Source organism: Juglans regia, chromosome 14 (genome assembly GCF_001411555.2).
Source record: "Juglans regia cultivar Chandler chromosome 14, Walnut 2.0, whole genome shotgun sequence".
Classification (NCBI taxonomy): domain Eukaryota; kingdom Viridiplantae; phylum Streptophyta; class Magnoliopsida; order Fagales; family Juglandaceae; genus Juglans; species Juglans regia.
Genome location: NC_049914.1, coordinates 25,375,606 through 25,392,224, shown reverse-complemented (window position 1 = coordinate 25,392,224; position 16,619 = coordinate 25,375,606). Strand labels below are relative to the sequence as shown.

General features: G+C 38.1%; 1 protein-coding gene across 2 annotated transcripts in view; it reads right to left on the bottom strand.

Moving 5' to 3' along the window:
- Positions 1–2,779: 2,779 nt before the first annotated feature.
- Positions 2,780–16,619, bottom strand: part of LOC108998724 (GTPase Der) — a 32,854-nt gene continuing 19,014 nt past the window's right edge. For both annotated transcript variants that reach the window (XM_018975399.2, XM_018975400.2), the window contains 3 exons: positions 5,554–5,704; positions 4,782–4,947; positions 2,780–3,240 (listed from right to left, as the gene is read on the bottom strand). In XM_018975399.2, the coding sequence (XP_018830944.1) occupies positions 3,173–3,240; positions 4,782–4,947; positions 5,554–5,704 (385 nt within the window). In that variant the 3' untranslated portion in view covers positions 2,780–3,172. The remainder of the gene's footprint in view (positions 3,241–4,781; positions 4,948–5,553; positions 5,705–16,619) is intronic.

The following is a 16,619-nucleotide window of genomic DNA, read 5'->3' as shown; positions in this document are numbered from 1 at the left end:
TTTGAACCTGAGACAAAGTTACTAGTGGTGGCCTCCATAGCTTGCTGATATAGATCACATTCATGTATAGCATGCTAAAATAAAATTTTGGGTGAAATAAACTTCTCTTGATGAATTAAGGAATTCCTTCTATGCCATAATGAACGTGCTACATATGCAAAACAAGCAAGATCCCTTCTTTTTAACCTGTCAAGCATCTGTTTAAGGGTGAGTTTGGATCATCAACCTATCTCAACTCATCATTATAACTTTTTCAAATTCTAACAAAAAATATAATAAACAATTCAACTTTTTCAAATCTCAAAATAATAATAATATTAAAAAATAATATTCTAACAATATTTTATCATCTCAACTCAACTCACTTCAACGTCTAAACACAACCTAAATATCTGATAATAAGAAGCAATTTGTATTAGATGCGACGTTTGGCCTTAATTCAAGGGAATAGTAGACTGCAAAAGATGGGTGTTTTAAGTATGAGAAATGCTTTGGTCCCGAATTCGGGACCAAAGTTTATCCCCAATGGGATTTTTTTTTTTTTATCGAATGATTAAAAAAATATTTTTTAATAATATTATAAATTTTTGATTTTTTTAAAAAATATTTATAATGATTAAAAAATATATATAAAAAAAATGAAAAAACATTATCCTATTCGAAACAAATTTTGGAATCCGCAGCAGTATTGATGGTGACAATTGTATGGAATATGACGGGTGGATATATATATATATATTTGTTTGTTTTTGGTTGTAATACAACTGGAATAATGCAGAGACACGACAGTATAATAGCTCTGACCTTTTTTGGTTTTTGTATTATTTGGACAGATAAAGATTGATTGAAATGAAGAGTATAATAGCTCTGTTTTTGCTGCTTTTCTTTCTTCTAATAGCTCAATGGTCTCATTTCTGCTACCTGGACTTTGGTCCATTCACTGCTAGGATTTGGTAATCACATGCATGCTGTCTATTTTCCATGTTTTTTTTTTTTAATAATACTATATACCACACTTACATTCTATTTTAATCATATTAAATAGTATGAGACAGATTCATCATTATTAGATGATAAAGAAGTATATAATATTAAAAAGATGATGATAAATAGACTTTTTCTAAAAAATAATAAGTAATTGTAAACACAAAGGTTGCGTGCCAGTTACGCCTGGTTTACAACTCATGCCGCAAGTCTGGGACAACTTAAGGGTCATTTGGATAAAATCTAAGGGTTTGGACTCTGATCAGATCCCTATTTTTTTATTAATTTTTTAAAGTAATTTTTTTTTTTAATTTTATTACTTTTAGAAATTTAGAAATTCTAATTTCTAACGGAAGCTGGATAAAAAATTCCAATTTTAATGATAAAATTGGAAATCAAAGGAGCTAAAATATAATAGGGTAAAATCCAGGGACTAATCAAGTACTTAACCCTTCATATTATCATAAACTAGTTTGATGCATCATATTAAATCCATTTAATTTATAATTTAATTTTTTTTATTATCGATTTCCATTTTCAATCTCATATAACCCAACTGGACAAGTTTGAAAGGTGAGATGAAAATTTTATGTTTTATTTTAGTGTTTAAAATATTATATTTTAGTATTATTATTATATTGAGATTTGAAAAAATTAAATTGAGATTTGAAAAAGTTAAATTGTTTATTATATTTTGTATGAGAATTTGAAAAATATATAATGATGAGATGAGATGAAAATTTTGTGTCTCATCCCACCGCTCATACCTGCTCGACCATCAACATGTTATACCTTAAATTTCAATGAAGTTTTCAAAATAGGGAAAAGGAAATAACAGAAGCTCGTCCTAATCCCAATTACCAATGAGTTTCATGCGAGTATGGGAACATCCCAGGATTCAACATTTTCCAATAATTACACAATATTGTTACTATGAGACATGGAGACTGCATTTCTCATACACGATAAAACTCAATAAATAAATGAGAACATGCCCATACACCAACCTTCATTAAATTTGAAGGGCAGTCTGACAACTATTGAATCATGAGAGTTAAAGTCATAAATCAAACCCACATGGGGATATCGTGCTTCTGTTTGCATGTCTGCTGATACATCCATTAAATATACCAATAATCTCTAGCCTATATAATACATGCAACTTGGAGGCCGAATGCCACCAAACTTCATTCAAACAATATATTAATAACCAAATCCAAGCCTTATGGACACTAATGTTTTAGATGTATAACCTCTTTCTCTAAACAAAGAAAACATGTTAAGGATGAGTGAAACTAGAGGTTAGAATTCTCTATAATGGATTGGAAACTTCCTTAAAACTAGAAGTTGAGTGACAGTAATAGGAGAAGAACCCATAACAGCCCTCAATTATAAAGAAGGGATGAAGCTAGAAAACCACATAAAGCTAAAATGGAGGGTGGGCTCAAATGAATAAGGCGAGGCGAGAGGCCTCATTAAGTGTACCGACAGTAAGGAAGATGGAGCAAGAAAGAAAACATAACTCAGATTCCAAACGATGGGGACGGGTCTACTTTGAAAGTAACACGCAAGAGCATAAGAGCTGTTCAAGCTCAACTCTCATAAAGTATTTGGGTTAAAAGATTATAGTAAATACTGATCCCATGGTTTAATAGTAGTATTCCCAACTCAATGGGGTCCTCAAGATGGGTTTCCTCTGAAGAACAGGAATGGGCACTCCTGTCAATTCATGTCAGCAAACACATGGTTATGAGAGTTCGTCATCAACCAATCCAAGATTACTTCTGAAACAAGGTAAAGCAAAGAAACTAGACAACACATTCTCCACATTTAATGAATAATCGGCTATTTCATATCAAATGTACCTGGTATAATGTAAGCCACTCCTTTCTTATAGATTTAAATATCTGATTTACATACAAGCTCACATGACCAGCATCACTAATCATGAGAAGAGCACGCACTGTCACTCCTTTTATTTTACTGGTTTCGCAGCAGAATTATAATTAACTCCCATTCCCAATCAGCAAGAGACGCATGGGAATTTACAAGCAGCTTTCCGGATTCTCCTCGACCATTCAATAATCAACCATTGGAATTTTTCCTTGGAAACAACCTTTTTTTACTCAAAAGCAGAGAGAGGGGGAGGAAAAGCTTGGTTGTGTGGGATGGGAAGAATCTTGTTTAGTCATGAAGCTAATGCCAAATTTCCGTCACGCGCAACAAAATTTGCTTGTGTCCTTGTTGCAGCTCTGCCTGTAAACAAAACCATAGTCGTTTAAACTTCATTATACATTTCAGTGGGACTTTAATAATTGTAAGTAAAATACTTTCTTCTGGAAATAATAAAAATCATTAGGAAATGGGACTGATTCCATTTTACAAGACATTTCAAAGGCACAAACTACAGTATCAAGAAGAATAATGATATTCCTACAACTATTTTATAACGGAAAATGCTAGTCTGCCTCCTCACTTTGTCTCCTCACTTTGACCACTTGTGTATTTAATATTTTTTTTTTTTACTTAATGATTAAGAAAGTGATTTTTAGTGTATTGGTGCATTTTTTTATTTTTTAAAAATATTTAAATATGTTAAAAAAATATGAAAAGAAAAATGAGAAAAAAATAAAAACAAACATTTGAACTAGCGGTCACATTGAGCGGGCTACTTTGGGCGGCAGAGTAGCCCGATTCTTTTCTAACTATGCAATGTAGTAGTGCAACTTTCCAAAAAATACTTAAGATTTTTTAATGAGAATCTCAATTTTACATAATTGCCGTCTATTTAAAAAAGAGTTGCAAAATGGGTTGTAGAAAAGATTGTATGTGTATCATCACTGTTATCAAGAATGGGATCATCACCTAACATGACGTGATACAAATGCAAGCAGGCATGCAAGCAAAACCATACGTGCATAAATAACAGGCCAGCATTGTTATGCCAACTGAACGAAACACATACCATAAAAAGGACATGCAAAATCATGCTTTTGTGAGTCTATGCATTGGCAAATTTGTGTAAAAGAGGTGCTGCCACATGTATCATACGCTGGTTTTCTTTGTTTATGGAATCATCAAAAGCTCCCAACTTTAAATACGGGGTTGAGTACAAAAACCAACCTCTGGATTTTGCACACCCATCTTTATGCTTATTAGGTTTTCAATTTTCTCGTTTTTCTCTGCTAGTTTTGCAATTTTATCAATAGATCCCTCCGTCATCTGCCCCATGCCCAGCGATTTTGTTAGATTAGTTAGCGGAAATCTGATGGAGGGGCCTAATTGACAAAATTGTAAAACCTAGGAGCAAAACGATAGAATTAAAAACACAGGAGTCAAAAGATAATCATGCAAAACCTATAAATTGTTTTTTTGCCTATAGGTTTTGTACGAAAACAATTGTTTTTTTTTTATAGGTAATAAGAAATTTTATTCCAAGTAAATAGGCATAGCCAAGTGCACAGGAAGTATACATGTGATTATACCTAAATACAAGCTAAAGAAAAACAAAACATTACAAGTATTCCCCCATCCCTTGCAAGGTTCTTCACCCATAAACTTAAAGAGCTAAAGAAAAAATCCCTAAATTCACATCCCTTGCAAGGTTCTTCACAATTGTTTAAGTACAAAAACAATTTATAGGCAATCGTTTTCGTGCTTAAACCTTTAAATGAAGAAGGCATGCAACGTTACACCCAGAGGGGTTGGCATGGCAGCAAAAATATGATCCAAGAGAGATGGGGAGGGGGGAACCATGAAAGATACAAGCATGTAATTACAAAAAGGCTGCTACTGACCTTCATCTTTTTCCATTTTTCTTCGGCTGCGCCAAAGAAGCCGAATTGGAGTACCAGAAAACCCTGCGTCTGAACGCAATTTCTTCTCCATATAGCGCCGGTAAGTCTCAGGGAAAAGTTTTGCATCATTAACAAAGAAAACAAATGTGGGTGGCCTTATGGCAGCCTGAAAAAGTATATCAAGTAAAATACAAAGGATAACCAAGTTCATTGATACGATTACTTCTTAAATTACATTCTCGGCAGTATAGAAGAAAAAGGTTTATAAAACAACTCAACCAGCCCCACCCCGGCGTAGCACTCTGCTTTCCAGTTCTTTGGAAAGTGAGCCTTAACCCCAGTCACCTCTTAAATACTATTTTTTCTGATTAGACAACAGAGTGCTCAAGATAAAACTAGATGAAATGCAGAAAGATTTTAGAATTTTGGCCTAGTTTCAATGTGGGGGTCTAATTGGCAACCTTGTTAGGCTGTTTTAGTTACAAAGTCTTATTCTTATGTTTATTTGCATAAAAAAGTTTCTGGCTTAGTTTTAATCAAGTTTTCTAGGATTTTTAAGTATGGGTAATCTAGTAATTATTTTCGAATTTGCTGGAAAGGGCAGTACCAGAGGTCCATGAGGCATGAGCCTTATAGCAGGAGTTGAACGAAACTAGTTTTGCCAAAATTTAGTTCAGTATCTCAGTTCTAGCATACTAAAATTATGCATTAAAACCCCCACAATACACATAGAGAACTAATATAAACATGATATCGCATAAAGAAAAGGTACCTGAGTACAGTAATAAACGCGTCCTCTCTTGCCACCTCGGGTCCTTGGAGGTGATTTAAAAGCTAGAGCTTCCCGTACAACTTGATTTAGTATGGAAGTACCAAGTCTTCTTGACCTCTCCTTTTCAACTGTACTAGCAGAGACAATGATCCTGCATTCGGTAAGAGGATAAGGCGATCAATGTAGGCCCTAGGACCTTTTATGCAAGACACTCATATTTCATGTACGTAATGCCTTTTCTGTAACATACGGAGGTCTAAATTAGGGTTTAGAATTATTATTTTTATAATAATTATTATTATTAGTAGTATCTCTAGTATTTTTAATAAAATCTGCTTTTATGTTGAGGTGGTAATTTTATTCATATATCCCTCTAATGATTTCCTAGTTTGAATAATTTCCTAATTGGTAACCGAAGGATTTGAGTGCCAAAAACCCTCACTTATAAATCCTCTCTTTCCTCCACAAAATTTCCTCCTTCACGCCAGCAAGCCCTCACGGCCAGAACCTACCCTAAGTGAAATCAAAATTTCTTCCCATACCAAGCCACAAGCCACAACCAAGCTACCATTCTTTCATCACAGCAACCCGAGACTTCCATTTTTCCAGCCAACCCACTCTCACAGCAAACCACAGCCACCTCTCTGTAAACCAGCACAGAACACGCCGATGAGAAAGTCGGAAGACCACTCGACAGCCACAGAAACTGCCAGTCAGCCACTTTCCATCAGACTCGCTGTCCTGAACTTTGCCATCGCACAGAGAGGAAGCCACCGTGAAAGTGATTCAGTCCGGGCACCCAAACCCACCGTCGCACCTCCCTTTTCTCTTGGTAACGAGCTACGAAGTAGGATTCAGGAAGTAACACTAAGAGGTAAGTAGCATGATCATAACTTTTATGTGTGCTATAATTATTATAGTCTGCATGAAAAAGAGTTGTTCACCTATGTACGGCTAATTCAAGGTTAGCCCCTCTTTATGAACCCTCAGTGAATTATGATCATATGTGTATGATGCACTTACGTATGTTATGCTGAATGGTATGTCTGTTACGTTATGTATGGAATGCTTATGTTATGCTATGCCATGTAATGCTCATGTCATGTTATGTAGTTTATGAAATGATTATGTAAAATTCATGTTAATATGCCATGATCAATGATATGTCATGCATATGAGTAACATTGCCATGAAAGTCATGAAGTCAAAATGTTCATATGCATCATGATAAGATAAGTAAGAATTCATGTGAAAGATAAGTAAGTTAAGATTGGCCTTACATTATGGGTGGATGTGCAAACCAAGGACCTAAGCGTGGCCCACCATGTAACATACGAGTCTAAATTTAGGATTTAAAGCTAGTATTATATTTATGTATTTATTGGTATTTTATTTTCTTTATATTTATTTTTTTATTTTATATTTTTGTGATAACAAACAGATCGTTTTAGTGATTCATTTCCTTTTAAAACTTCAAATATTCTATCCACTTGTCCCCGTGCTAGTTTCGGTTTCCAAAGTATGTGATCAACTCCAATTCAAACCCTCTCAGAAACTGTATCCACGAAAGAGTCGGTTCCTAAAGTTTAGGCAATTTCAAATTTCAGCCAATCTCCTAAGAGTTCACGTCGTCTACTCCCGTCGCCTATAAGAAACTCACTAAACCTCTGTGTTGCTCACCTCAAAATACCAGAGAAACAACTTATTTTTTTTCCACTTGAGCCTTTGCTGCCCAGTCATCACCGACCACCCTCGGACGTCGGAGCCCTACCCTCGGCGCCAGAAAACGCCGGCCATCTCAACCCCGTTGAACCCACCCCCTCAGGTAAGCCCCTGCTGCCGCGCGCCACCTTCCTCCATTTCGGTTATTTGAGTTTCAAACCCATCTCTCTCTAAACTCTCACTTGTTCTCTCTCTCTCCCTCTCTCGGTGTCGCACCACCATAGGGATCCCCCAGTCACGTTGCCGGTCACTCCCAGCCCCTGAGCCGCCGTCGCGCACTGCTCTCCCTCGGTGAGCATCGCGCAGTTCTCTCTCTCCCGTAAGCCTGTTTCCTTTTTAATCCTTTTGCTTTAGTTTTTCCCAAAATACCCTTTCTTCTAGGCTGAGTTTATTGGGACTGGACTTAGTTGTATCTTGACTGATTTATAAATCTGGTTGGACTTGAGTTATTTCAGAAACTATAGTTTTGAGTTAAGTGGGTTGTTTTCATGCGAGCCTAAGGTTTAAATTGGGCTGATTATTTTGTAGGCCGGAGCTTTTAATTGAATAAATATGTTAGTCATATGCTTATTTGTATAGATAAGTATTTAAAGGATTTTAAAGCATAAATTTTAAAGTATATTTTGTAAGTATCTTTTGAGTCTATTATTTAGTTAATATTCCAATTGACTTTTAATTAAGATTTTATAAAATTATTAAGTTATAATTTAAATAGAAGTTAAGGAACATGTTATGAGTTTTGAATAATATTATGATATATGATTTTAAGTATTTAGAATGCTATGACACGTTCTTTTTTTTTTAAAGTTAGTGACGATTAGTACCTTGTATAGGTAACGCGCTACAAATTGGAAATCAGGAAGCAGCGCTAAGAGGTAAATAGTATGATCATATTAATAAATGCGTATGGTGAATATTATTATTATGTATAAAACGGTGAAGTGCTTATGATTGTTAACTACGCTACACTAAAAGACAAGTCAAGGTTAGTTTACTTTTCGATCTTGATGAAATATGAGATTATGCTTGAGTGAATGAATTTATTGTTGATTGATTTAATGTTACTAAATTCACATGAAAGTCATGAAATGTTAAAGTAGTAGTTCAAAGTCAAGTATGCCATGTAATAGTCAGATTACGCAAGCCATGTTCATGAAATGCTTAGGTTATATATGCCATGTTTGTGTAATACTTAAACCATGTATGCCATGTTCAAGTAGTACCGGGATCATGTATGCCTTGGAACGTCATAAAACATTCATAGCATGTTATGTAATATCACGATATACTATGCCATGCTAAATCATACAAGAATATGCCATGTACAAAGATATGCCATGTTAAATCATACAAGAATATGTCATGTACGAGAATATGCCATGCCATGTCATATTACCATGTACAAGATTATGCCATGTTAGGGATGTTCATGAAGCCTAATCAAATCTCATGCATTAAGAAAGATAAGAAATGTAACGGTACCACGGACTCAAGCGTGGTTAACCACAAGTTAAATGAAACGCGGACTCAAGCGTGTTTCATTGTTATGCAAGTTAAGTGGAACACGGACTCAAGCGTGTTTCACTCCATGTTATGCAAGTTAAGTGGAACACGGACTCAAGCGTGTTTCACTCCATGTTATGCAAGTTAAGTGGAACACGGACTCAAGCGTGTTTCACTCCATGTTATGCAAGTTAAGTGAAACACGGACTCAAGCGTGTTTCACTCCATGTCATGCCAGATAAGGGGAAACACGGACACAAGCGTGTTTCACTTCATGTTAATACAAGATAACCAAGATGTTATGCATTCACAATGACATGATTTTGTTCATATATGCTTCCGCTTATGTTAATAATGAAAATGTGTGCCATGTAAATCTGTGATGATATATGTATGTAAAGTCTTTCAGAAGATCATGTTACTTATTTGATTGTAATTCATGAAGTTGTATGTGCGTTCTGAAGGGTATCCTAGAAATGAATTGTATGTTAGGCAAGGACTATATTTTACGATACGATGTACTACTTACTGAGTATTCAACTCATTATGTTTGTGTGTTTCTTGTTTTCTTTCATGTCTGATTCTCGCAGATCATGTCTATGATGATGAAGAGCTGGATGGCCAGGAATAGATCTAGTACCAAGACTTAGGAATGAATAAGTGATTTTATCACCAGAGTTAGATTTCTTTTATGTCATGCATAGGATTAGTTTATGTTTCTTTATATTTCGTTCAGTTTCCAAAAACAATCATGTTCAATTCAGTTTCGCGTTTTGATGAATTTCAATAAATGAGGTAATTCAGGTTATGAATCTCTTTACCGGGCATTATGTTTTAAATGTTAGTAATATCTCTATCCTACGGGAAGGGGGTGTTACAATTGGTATCAGAGCCAGGTTGAGAGATTCTGTAGACTTTTAGAAGATATGATTCTAGTATAGAAAATACCTAGGATGACTCCTGGCCAGCTCGAAGTTCAAAGGAAGTTATCTATTATCGTGATTGTTGTTGTTGGTTTGTTTTGCTTGATTGAATGATTGAATGATTGAATTATTACTTGCTTATTGGATGATTGGTGTTGTTAGATAATGGCACCGGCTAGACGTAACGTGCATCCTGAAGGTTCCTCGGAACCTCCACCTAATGAACCTGAGGTGTTAGCTGCTGCTGCTACCAGACTTCTCCGGTATTTTGTTGACGAAGAAGGCTTGGTAGCCAAGACTCCCAGGGGCGGTTGTACCCTAAACCAGTTCACACAGCAGCATCCTCCGACTTTTGACGGTAGAGCAGAAGCACTTGATGCAGAAAGTTGGATCAAAAGAATTGAGAAGATTTTCAGGGCTCTGTTTTGTACGGATGAACAGAAAGTGGAGTTTGCCACCTATATGCTGGCAGATGAAGCTGATGAATGGTGGACCTCCACAAGGGAACTTCTATTGCTCGAACTTAATGATGGGGTATCCATCACTTGGGACCGTTTCAAACGGGCATTTCTAGATCGATATTTTTCCCCAGCACTCCGTGAAGCAAAAGCTAGGCAGTTTCTCGACCTAGTGCAAGGGACCATGACGGTGGAACGTTATACTGCGACATTTGTGGCATTATCGCGGTTTGCTAGTTATCTAGTTCCTGACGAGGAAAAGAAATGTGAAAAATTTGAAAGGGGCTTGCAACCGAGAATTCGTAGTCGCCTGATACCCTTGAGGATTCGTAATTTCACCGACTTGGTCACGCGAGCTACCCTTATTGAAGAAGACATGAGAGCAAATGCAGAACTTTTCAATCAGAGGAAGCGCCATCAACCTCTACCTGAGCCCAATAGGAATAAGAAGCCTACTCCCAGCTACCAGCCACGTTTACCTCAGAGCTTTGCGACGAATCCAGTCTGCCAGAACTGCGGGAAGAGGCATCAGGGAAATTGCCTAGTAGGCCAGAATGCCTGCTTCAGATGTGGGCAACCAAACCATATGGCCCGAGACTGCCCAAGGAACGCGCCGCCTCCAGCTGCAAAGAGTGGTCAGAGGTCTACTGCACCAGCTAGAGTGTTTGCCCTTACCCCAGGGGACGCAGAGACAGCTAGTGATGTGGTTACAGGTACCATTCTATTATTCTCCCGTTATGCTACCGTTTTATTCGACTCGGGTGCCACACACTCTTTTATAGCACATACCTTTGCTTGTTGGAATGAAAGAGTACCAGAGAATCTTGAGTGTTCATTATCTGTTGCAACACCTACTGGTGAACATATAGTTTGTGATACCATGCTTAGGAATTGTCCCATAAAAATTAATGGGAGACTTCTCCCAGCAAACTTAGTGATTTTTGAGATGCTGGGATTTGACGTAATCTTGGGAATGGATTGGTTGTCTCGAAACCACGCTTGTGTGGATTGTTTTAAGAAGGAAGTGGTTTTCAAACCACCGGGCGAGGAGGAATTCAGTTTTTGTTCAGGGAGAGGAGTTGCCCCACCTCTATTAATATCGGCCTTGCAAGCAACTAAGTTACTAAGACAAGGAGGGTCAGGATTCCTTGTTAGTCTAGTAGCACCACCTGCAGAGGGACCTAAGCTTGAAGATATCCCTATAGTCAGGGAATTTCCGGATGTGTTTCCAGAGGACCTTCCAGGGCTGCCTCCGGATCGAGAGGTTAACTTTTCAATCGATATCCTACCAGGAACGGCACCTATATCAAAGGCACCATATCAGATGGCTCCAGTCGAGTTGAAGGAGCTTAAAGAACAGTTGCAGGAGTTGTTGGATAAGGGTTATATTCGCCCTAGCGTTTCACCATGGGGCGCACCGGTCCTGTTTGTGAAAAAGAAAGATGGTTCTATGCAACTTTGTATTGACTACCGAGAATTGAACCGGGTGACTATTAAAAACAAGTACCCACTACCTAGGATTGATGATCTTTTTGACCAGTTGCAGGGGGCCCAAGTTTTCTCTAAGATTGATCTGCGATCGGGCTATCATCAACTTAAGATTAAGCCGGAAGATATTTCGAAGACGGCGTTTAGAACGCGCTATGGACATTATGAGTTTTTAGTCATGCCATTCGGTTTGACGAACGCTCCCGCAGCCTTTATGGGCATGATGAACAAAGTGTTCCGGGAGTATGTCGATCAGTTTGTTGTAGTTTTCATCGACGACATTCTCATATACTCCAAAAGCCAAGCAGACCATGAGGACCACTTGAAAGTTGTGTTGCAGATCCTAAGAAAGGAGCAGTTGTTTGCGAAATTCAAGAAGTGTGATTTCTGGTTGCAAGAGATTACCTTCTTGGGACATGTTGTGACAAAAGAAGGTATTGCAGTAGATCCGTCGAAAGTTGAAGCGGTTGTGAAATGGGCCAAGCCAACCAATGTGAGTGAAGTCAGAAGCTTCCTAGGACTGGCAGGATATTATAGGAGGTTTGTCGAGGGGTTCTCCAGTATCGCAGCACCGATGACTAAGCTGACTAGGAAAAATGAGAAGTTTTTATGGACAGAAGACTGTGAAAGAAGCTTTCAAGAGTTGAAGAAAAGATTAGTGACAGCTCCCGTACTCATTGTTCCCTCGGGCAATGCAGGATTTGTTATTTACAGCGATGCCTCCCTCAAGGGTTTGGGTTGTGTCTTGATGCAGCATGGGAAGGTTATCGCTTACGCCTCCAGACAACTCAAAAGTTACGAAGAGAATTATCCGACACATGATTTAGAACTTGCAGCAGTTGTGTTCGCCTTGAAGTTATGGAGACACTACCTCTATGGGGAGAAGTGCGAGATTTATACAGACCATAAGAGCCTAAAGTATTTCTTTACTCAAAGGGACTTGAATATGAGACAACGCAGATGGTTAGAACTTTTGAAAGATTACGACTGCAACATCAACTACCATCCGGGTAAAGCTAACGTAGTGGCAGATGCTCTAAGCCGGAAGTCCTCCTCCGGTACCCTTGCTACTATGTATACCCCACAGAAGCATATTTTATTGGATATGGAACGGGCAGGGATAGAGATGGTTATGGATACACAAGCTCGGTTGAGTAATTTGACTTTGGGATCAACGTTGATAGACCAAATAAAGGCTGCCCAATCTACTGATTCAGACTTAGTTAAGATCAGAGGAGAAGTCCAAGAAGGAAAAAGGCCCGAATTTACTGTATCTGGGGATGGCACCTTAAGGCTCAAGGGAAGAGTATGCGTTCCAAATGTTAAGGAAATCAGAGATGTAATCTTGAGAGAGGCTCACCGCTCACTCTACACTGTTCACCCAGGTAGTACTAAGATGTATAGAGATTTGAAGCAACAGTTCTGGTGGAGCGGTATGAAGCGCGAGATAGCTAGCTATGTGGCTCAGTGTTTAACTTGCCAGCAAGTCAAAGCAGAACATCAGAGGCCGTCCGGATTATTACACCCACTCCCTATACCTGTTTGGACATGGGACGAAATTGGTATGGATTTTGTATCAGGTTTTCCTAAGGCACCAGGAGGACAGGATGCAGCTTGGGTAATTGTCGATAGGTTGTCAAAGACAGCTCACTTCATTCCAATTCAGATGACGTACTCTACAGACAGATTAGCGGAACTGTATGTACGCGAAATCGTCAGACTGCACGGAATTCCCTCTAAGATTGTGTCGGACAGGGACACTCGTTTCACTTCGATTTTTTGGAGGAGTGTACAGAAAGAGTTAGGGACAGAGTTGACTTATAGTACAGCCTTCCACCCTCAAACTGATGGACAGTCAGAAAGGACAATACAGATATTGGAGGATATGCTTAGAGCCTGCATGATAGACTTCAAAGGTAGCTGGATTAAATACTTACCCTTGATAGAATTTGCGTACAATAATAGTTACCAGGAGAGCATTCAGGCTGCACCATATGAAGTTCTTTATGGCCGCAAGTGCCGGTCACCTCTCTATTGGGATGAAGTGGGAGAACGTAGAACCCTGGGACAGGAGATTATTCAAGATATGCATGAGAAAATAGCAGTCATCCGGAAGAAACTTGCCATTGCACAAGAGCGACAGAAAAAGTATGCGAATCAGAGACGGCGAGATTTGCAATTTGAAGAAGGAAGCAAAGTATTCTTGAAAGTGGCACCGATGAAGGGAATCATGCGATTCGGTAAGAAAGGCAAGCTAAGTCCAAGATATTTAGGTCCTTTCGAGGTACTAGAAAGGATTGGAGCTGCAGCTTACAGGTTAGCCCTTCCACCTCAGTTGTCGGCCATTCACGATGTCTTCCATGTCTCTTTGCTTCGAGAGTATGTTCCAGACCCCACACATGTACTTGAGTACGAGCCTCTTCAAGTTCGCGAGGATTTGACTTATGAGGAATTTCCAATCGGAGTTCTTGCACAAAAAGCTCAAGCACTCCGCAAGAAGACCATTCCGATGGTCAAAGTGCTTTGGAGCAACCACACGGAAAAAGAGGCTACCTGGGAGCTAGAAGAAGACATGAGGATCAAATATCCTTATTTATTCGATTAAGGTACGTTATCTCGAGGACGAGATTTCTTTTAAGGAGGGGAGATTGTAACATACGAGTCTAAATTTAGGATTTAAAGCTAGTATTATATTTATGTATTTATTGGTATTTTATTTTCTTTATATTTATTTTTTTATTTTATATTTTTGTGATAACAAACAGATCGTTTTAGTGATTTATTTCCTTTTAAAACTTCAAATATTCTATCCACTTGTCCCCGTGCTAGTTTCGGTTTCCAGAGTATGTGATCAACTCCAATTCAAACCCTCTCAGAAACTGTATCCACGAAAGAGTCGGTTCCTAAAGTTTAGGCAATTTCAAATTTCAGCCAATCTCCTAAGAGTTCACGTCGTCTACTCCCGTCGCCTATAAGAAACTCACTAAACCTCTGTGTTGCTCACCTCAAAATACCAGAGAAACAACTTACTTTTTTTCCGCTTGAGCCTTTGCTGCCCAGTCATCACCGACCACCCTCGGACGTCGGAGCCCTACCCTCGGCGCCAGAAAACGCCGGCCATCTCAACCCCGTTGAACCCACCCCCTCAGGTAAGCCCCTGCTGCCGCGCGCCACCTTCCTCCATTTCGGTTATTTGAGTTTCAAACCCATCTCTCTCTAAACTCTCACTTGTTCTCTCTCTCTCCCTCTCTCGGTGTCGCACCACCATAGGGATCCCCCAGTCACGTTGCCGGTCACTCCCAGCCCCTGAGCCGCCGTCGCGCACTGCTCTCCCTCGGTGAGCATCGCGCAGTTCTCTCTCTCCCGTAAGCCTGTTTCCTTTTTAATCCTTTTGCTTTAGTTTTTCCCAAAATACCCTTTCTTCTAGGCTGAGTTTATTGGGACTGGACTTAGTTGTATCTTGACTGATTTATAAATCTGGTTGGACTTGAGTTATTTCAGAAACTATAGTTTTGAGTTAAGTGGGTTGTTTTCATGCGAGCCTAAGGTTTAAATTGGGCTGATTATTTTGTAGGCCGGAGCTTTTAATTGAATAAATATGTTAGTCATATGCTTATTTGTATAGATAAGTATTTAAAGGATTTTAAAGCATAAATTTTAAAGTATATTTTGTAAGTATCTTTTGAGTCTATTATTTAGTTAATATTCCAATTGACTTTTAATTAAGATTTTATAAAATTATTAAGTTATAATTTAAATAGAAGTTAAGGAACATGTTATGAGTTTTGAATAATATTATGATATATGATTTTAAGTATTTAGAATGCTATGACACGTTCTCTTTTTTTTTAAAGTTAGTGACGATTAGTACCTTGTATAGGTAACGCGCTACAAATTGGAAATCAGGAAGCAGCGCTAAGAGGTAAATAGTATGATCATATTAATAAATGCGTATGGTGAATATTATTATTATGTATAAAACGGTGAAGTGCTTATGATTGTTAACTACGCTACACTAAAAGACAAGTCAAGGTTAGTTTACTTTTCGATCTTGATGAAATATGAGATTATGCTTGAGTGAATGAATTTATTGTTGATTGATTTAATGTTACTAAATTCACATGAAAGTCATGAAATGTTAAAGTAGTAGTTCAAAGTCAAGTATGCCATGTAATAGTCAGATTACGCAAGCCATGTTCATGAAATGCTTAGGTTATATATGCCATGTTTGTGTAATACTTAAACCATGTATGCCATGTTCAAGTAGTACCGGGATCATGTATGCCTTGGAACGTCATAAAACATTCATAGCATGTTATGTAATATCACGATATACTATGCCATGCTAAATCATACAAGAATATGCCATGTACAAAGATATGCCATGTTAAATCATACAAGAATATGTCATGTACGAGAATATGCCATGCCATGTCATATTACCATGTACAAGATTATGCCATGTTAGGGATGTTCATGAAGCCTAATCAAATCTCATGCATTAAGAAAGATAAGAAATGTAACGGTACCACGGACTCAAGCGTGGTTAACCACAAGTTAAATGAAACGCGGACTCAAGCGTGTTTCATTTCATGTTATGCAAGTTAAGTGGAACACGGACTCAAGCGTGTTTCACTCCATGTTATGCAAGTTAAGTGGAACACGGACTCAAGCGTGTTTCACTCCATGTTATGCAAGTTAAGTGGAACACGGACTCAAGCGTGTTTCACTCCATGTTATGCAAGTTAAGTGAAACACGGACTCAAGCGTGTTTCACTCCATGTCATGCCAGATAAGGGGAAACACGGACACAAGCGTGTTTCACTTCATGTTAATACAAGATAACCAAGATGTTATGCATTCACAATGACATGATTTTGTTCATATATGCTTCCGCTTATGTTAATAATGAAAATGTGTGCCATGTAAATCTGTGATGATATATGTATGTAAAGTCTTTCAGAAGATCATG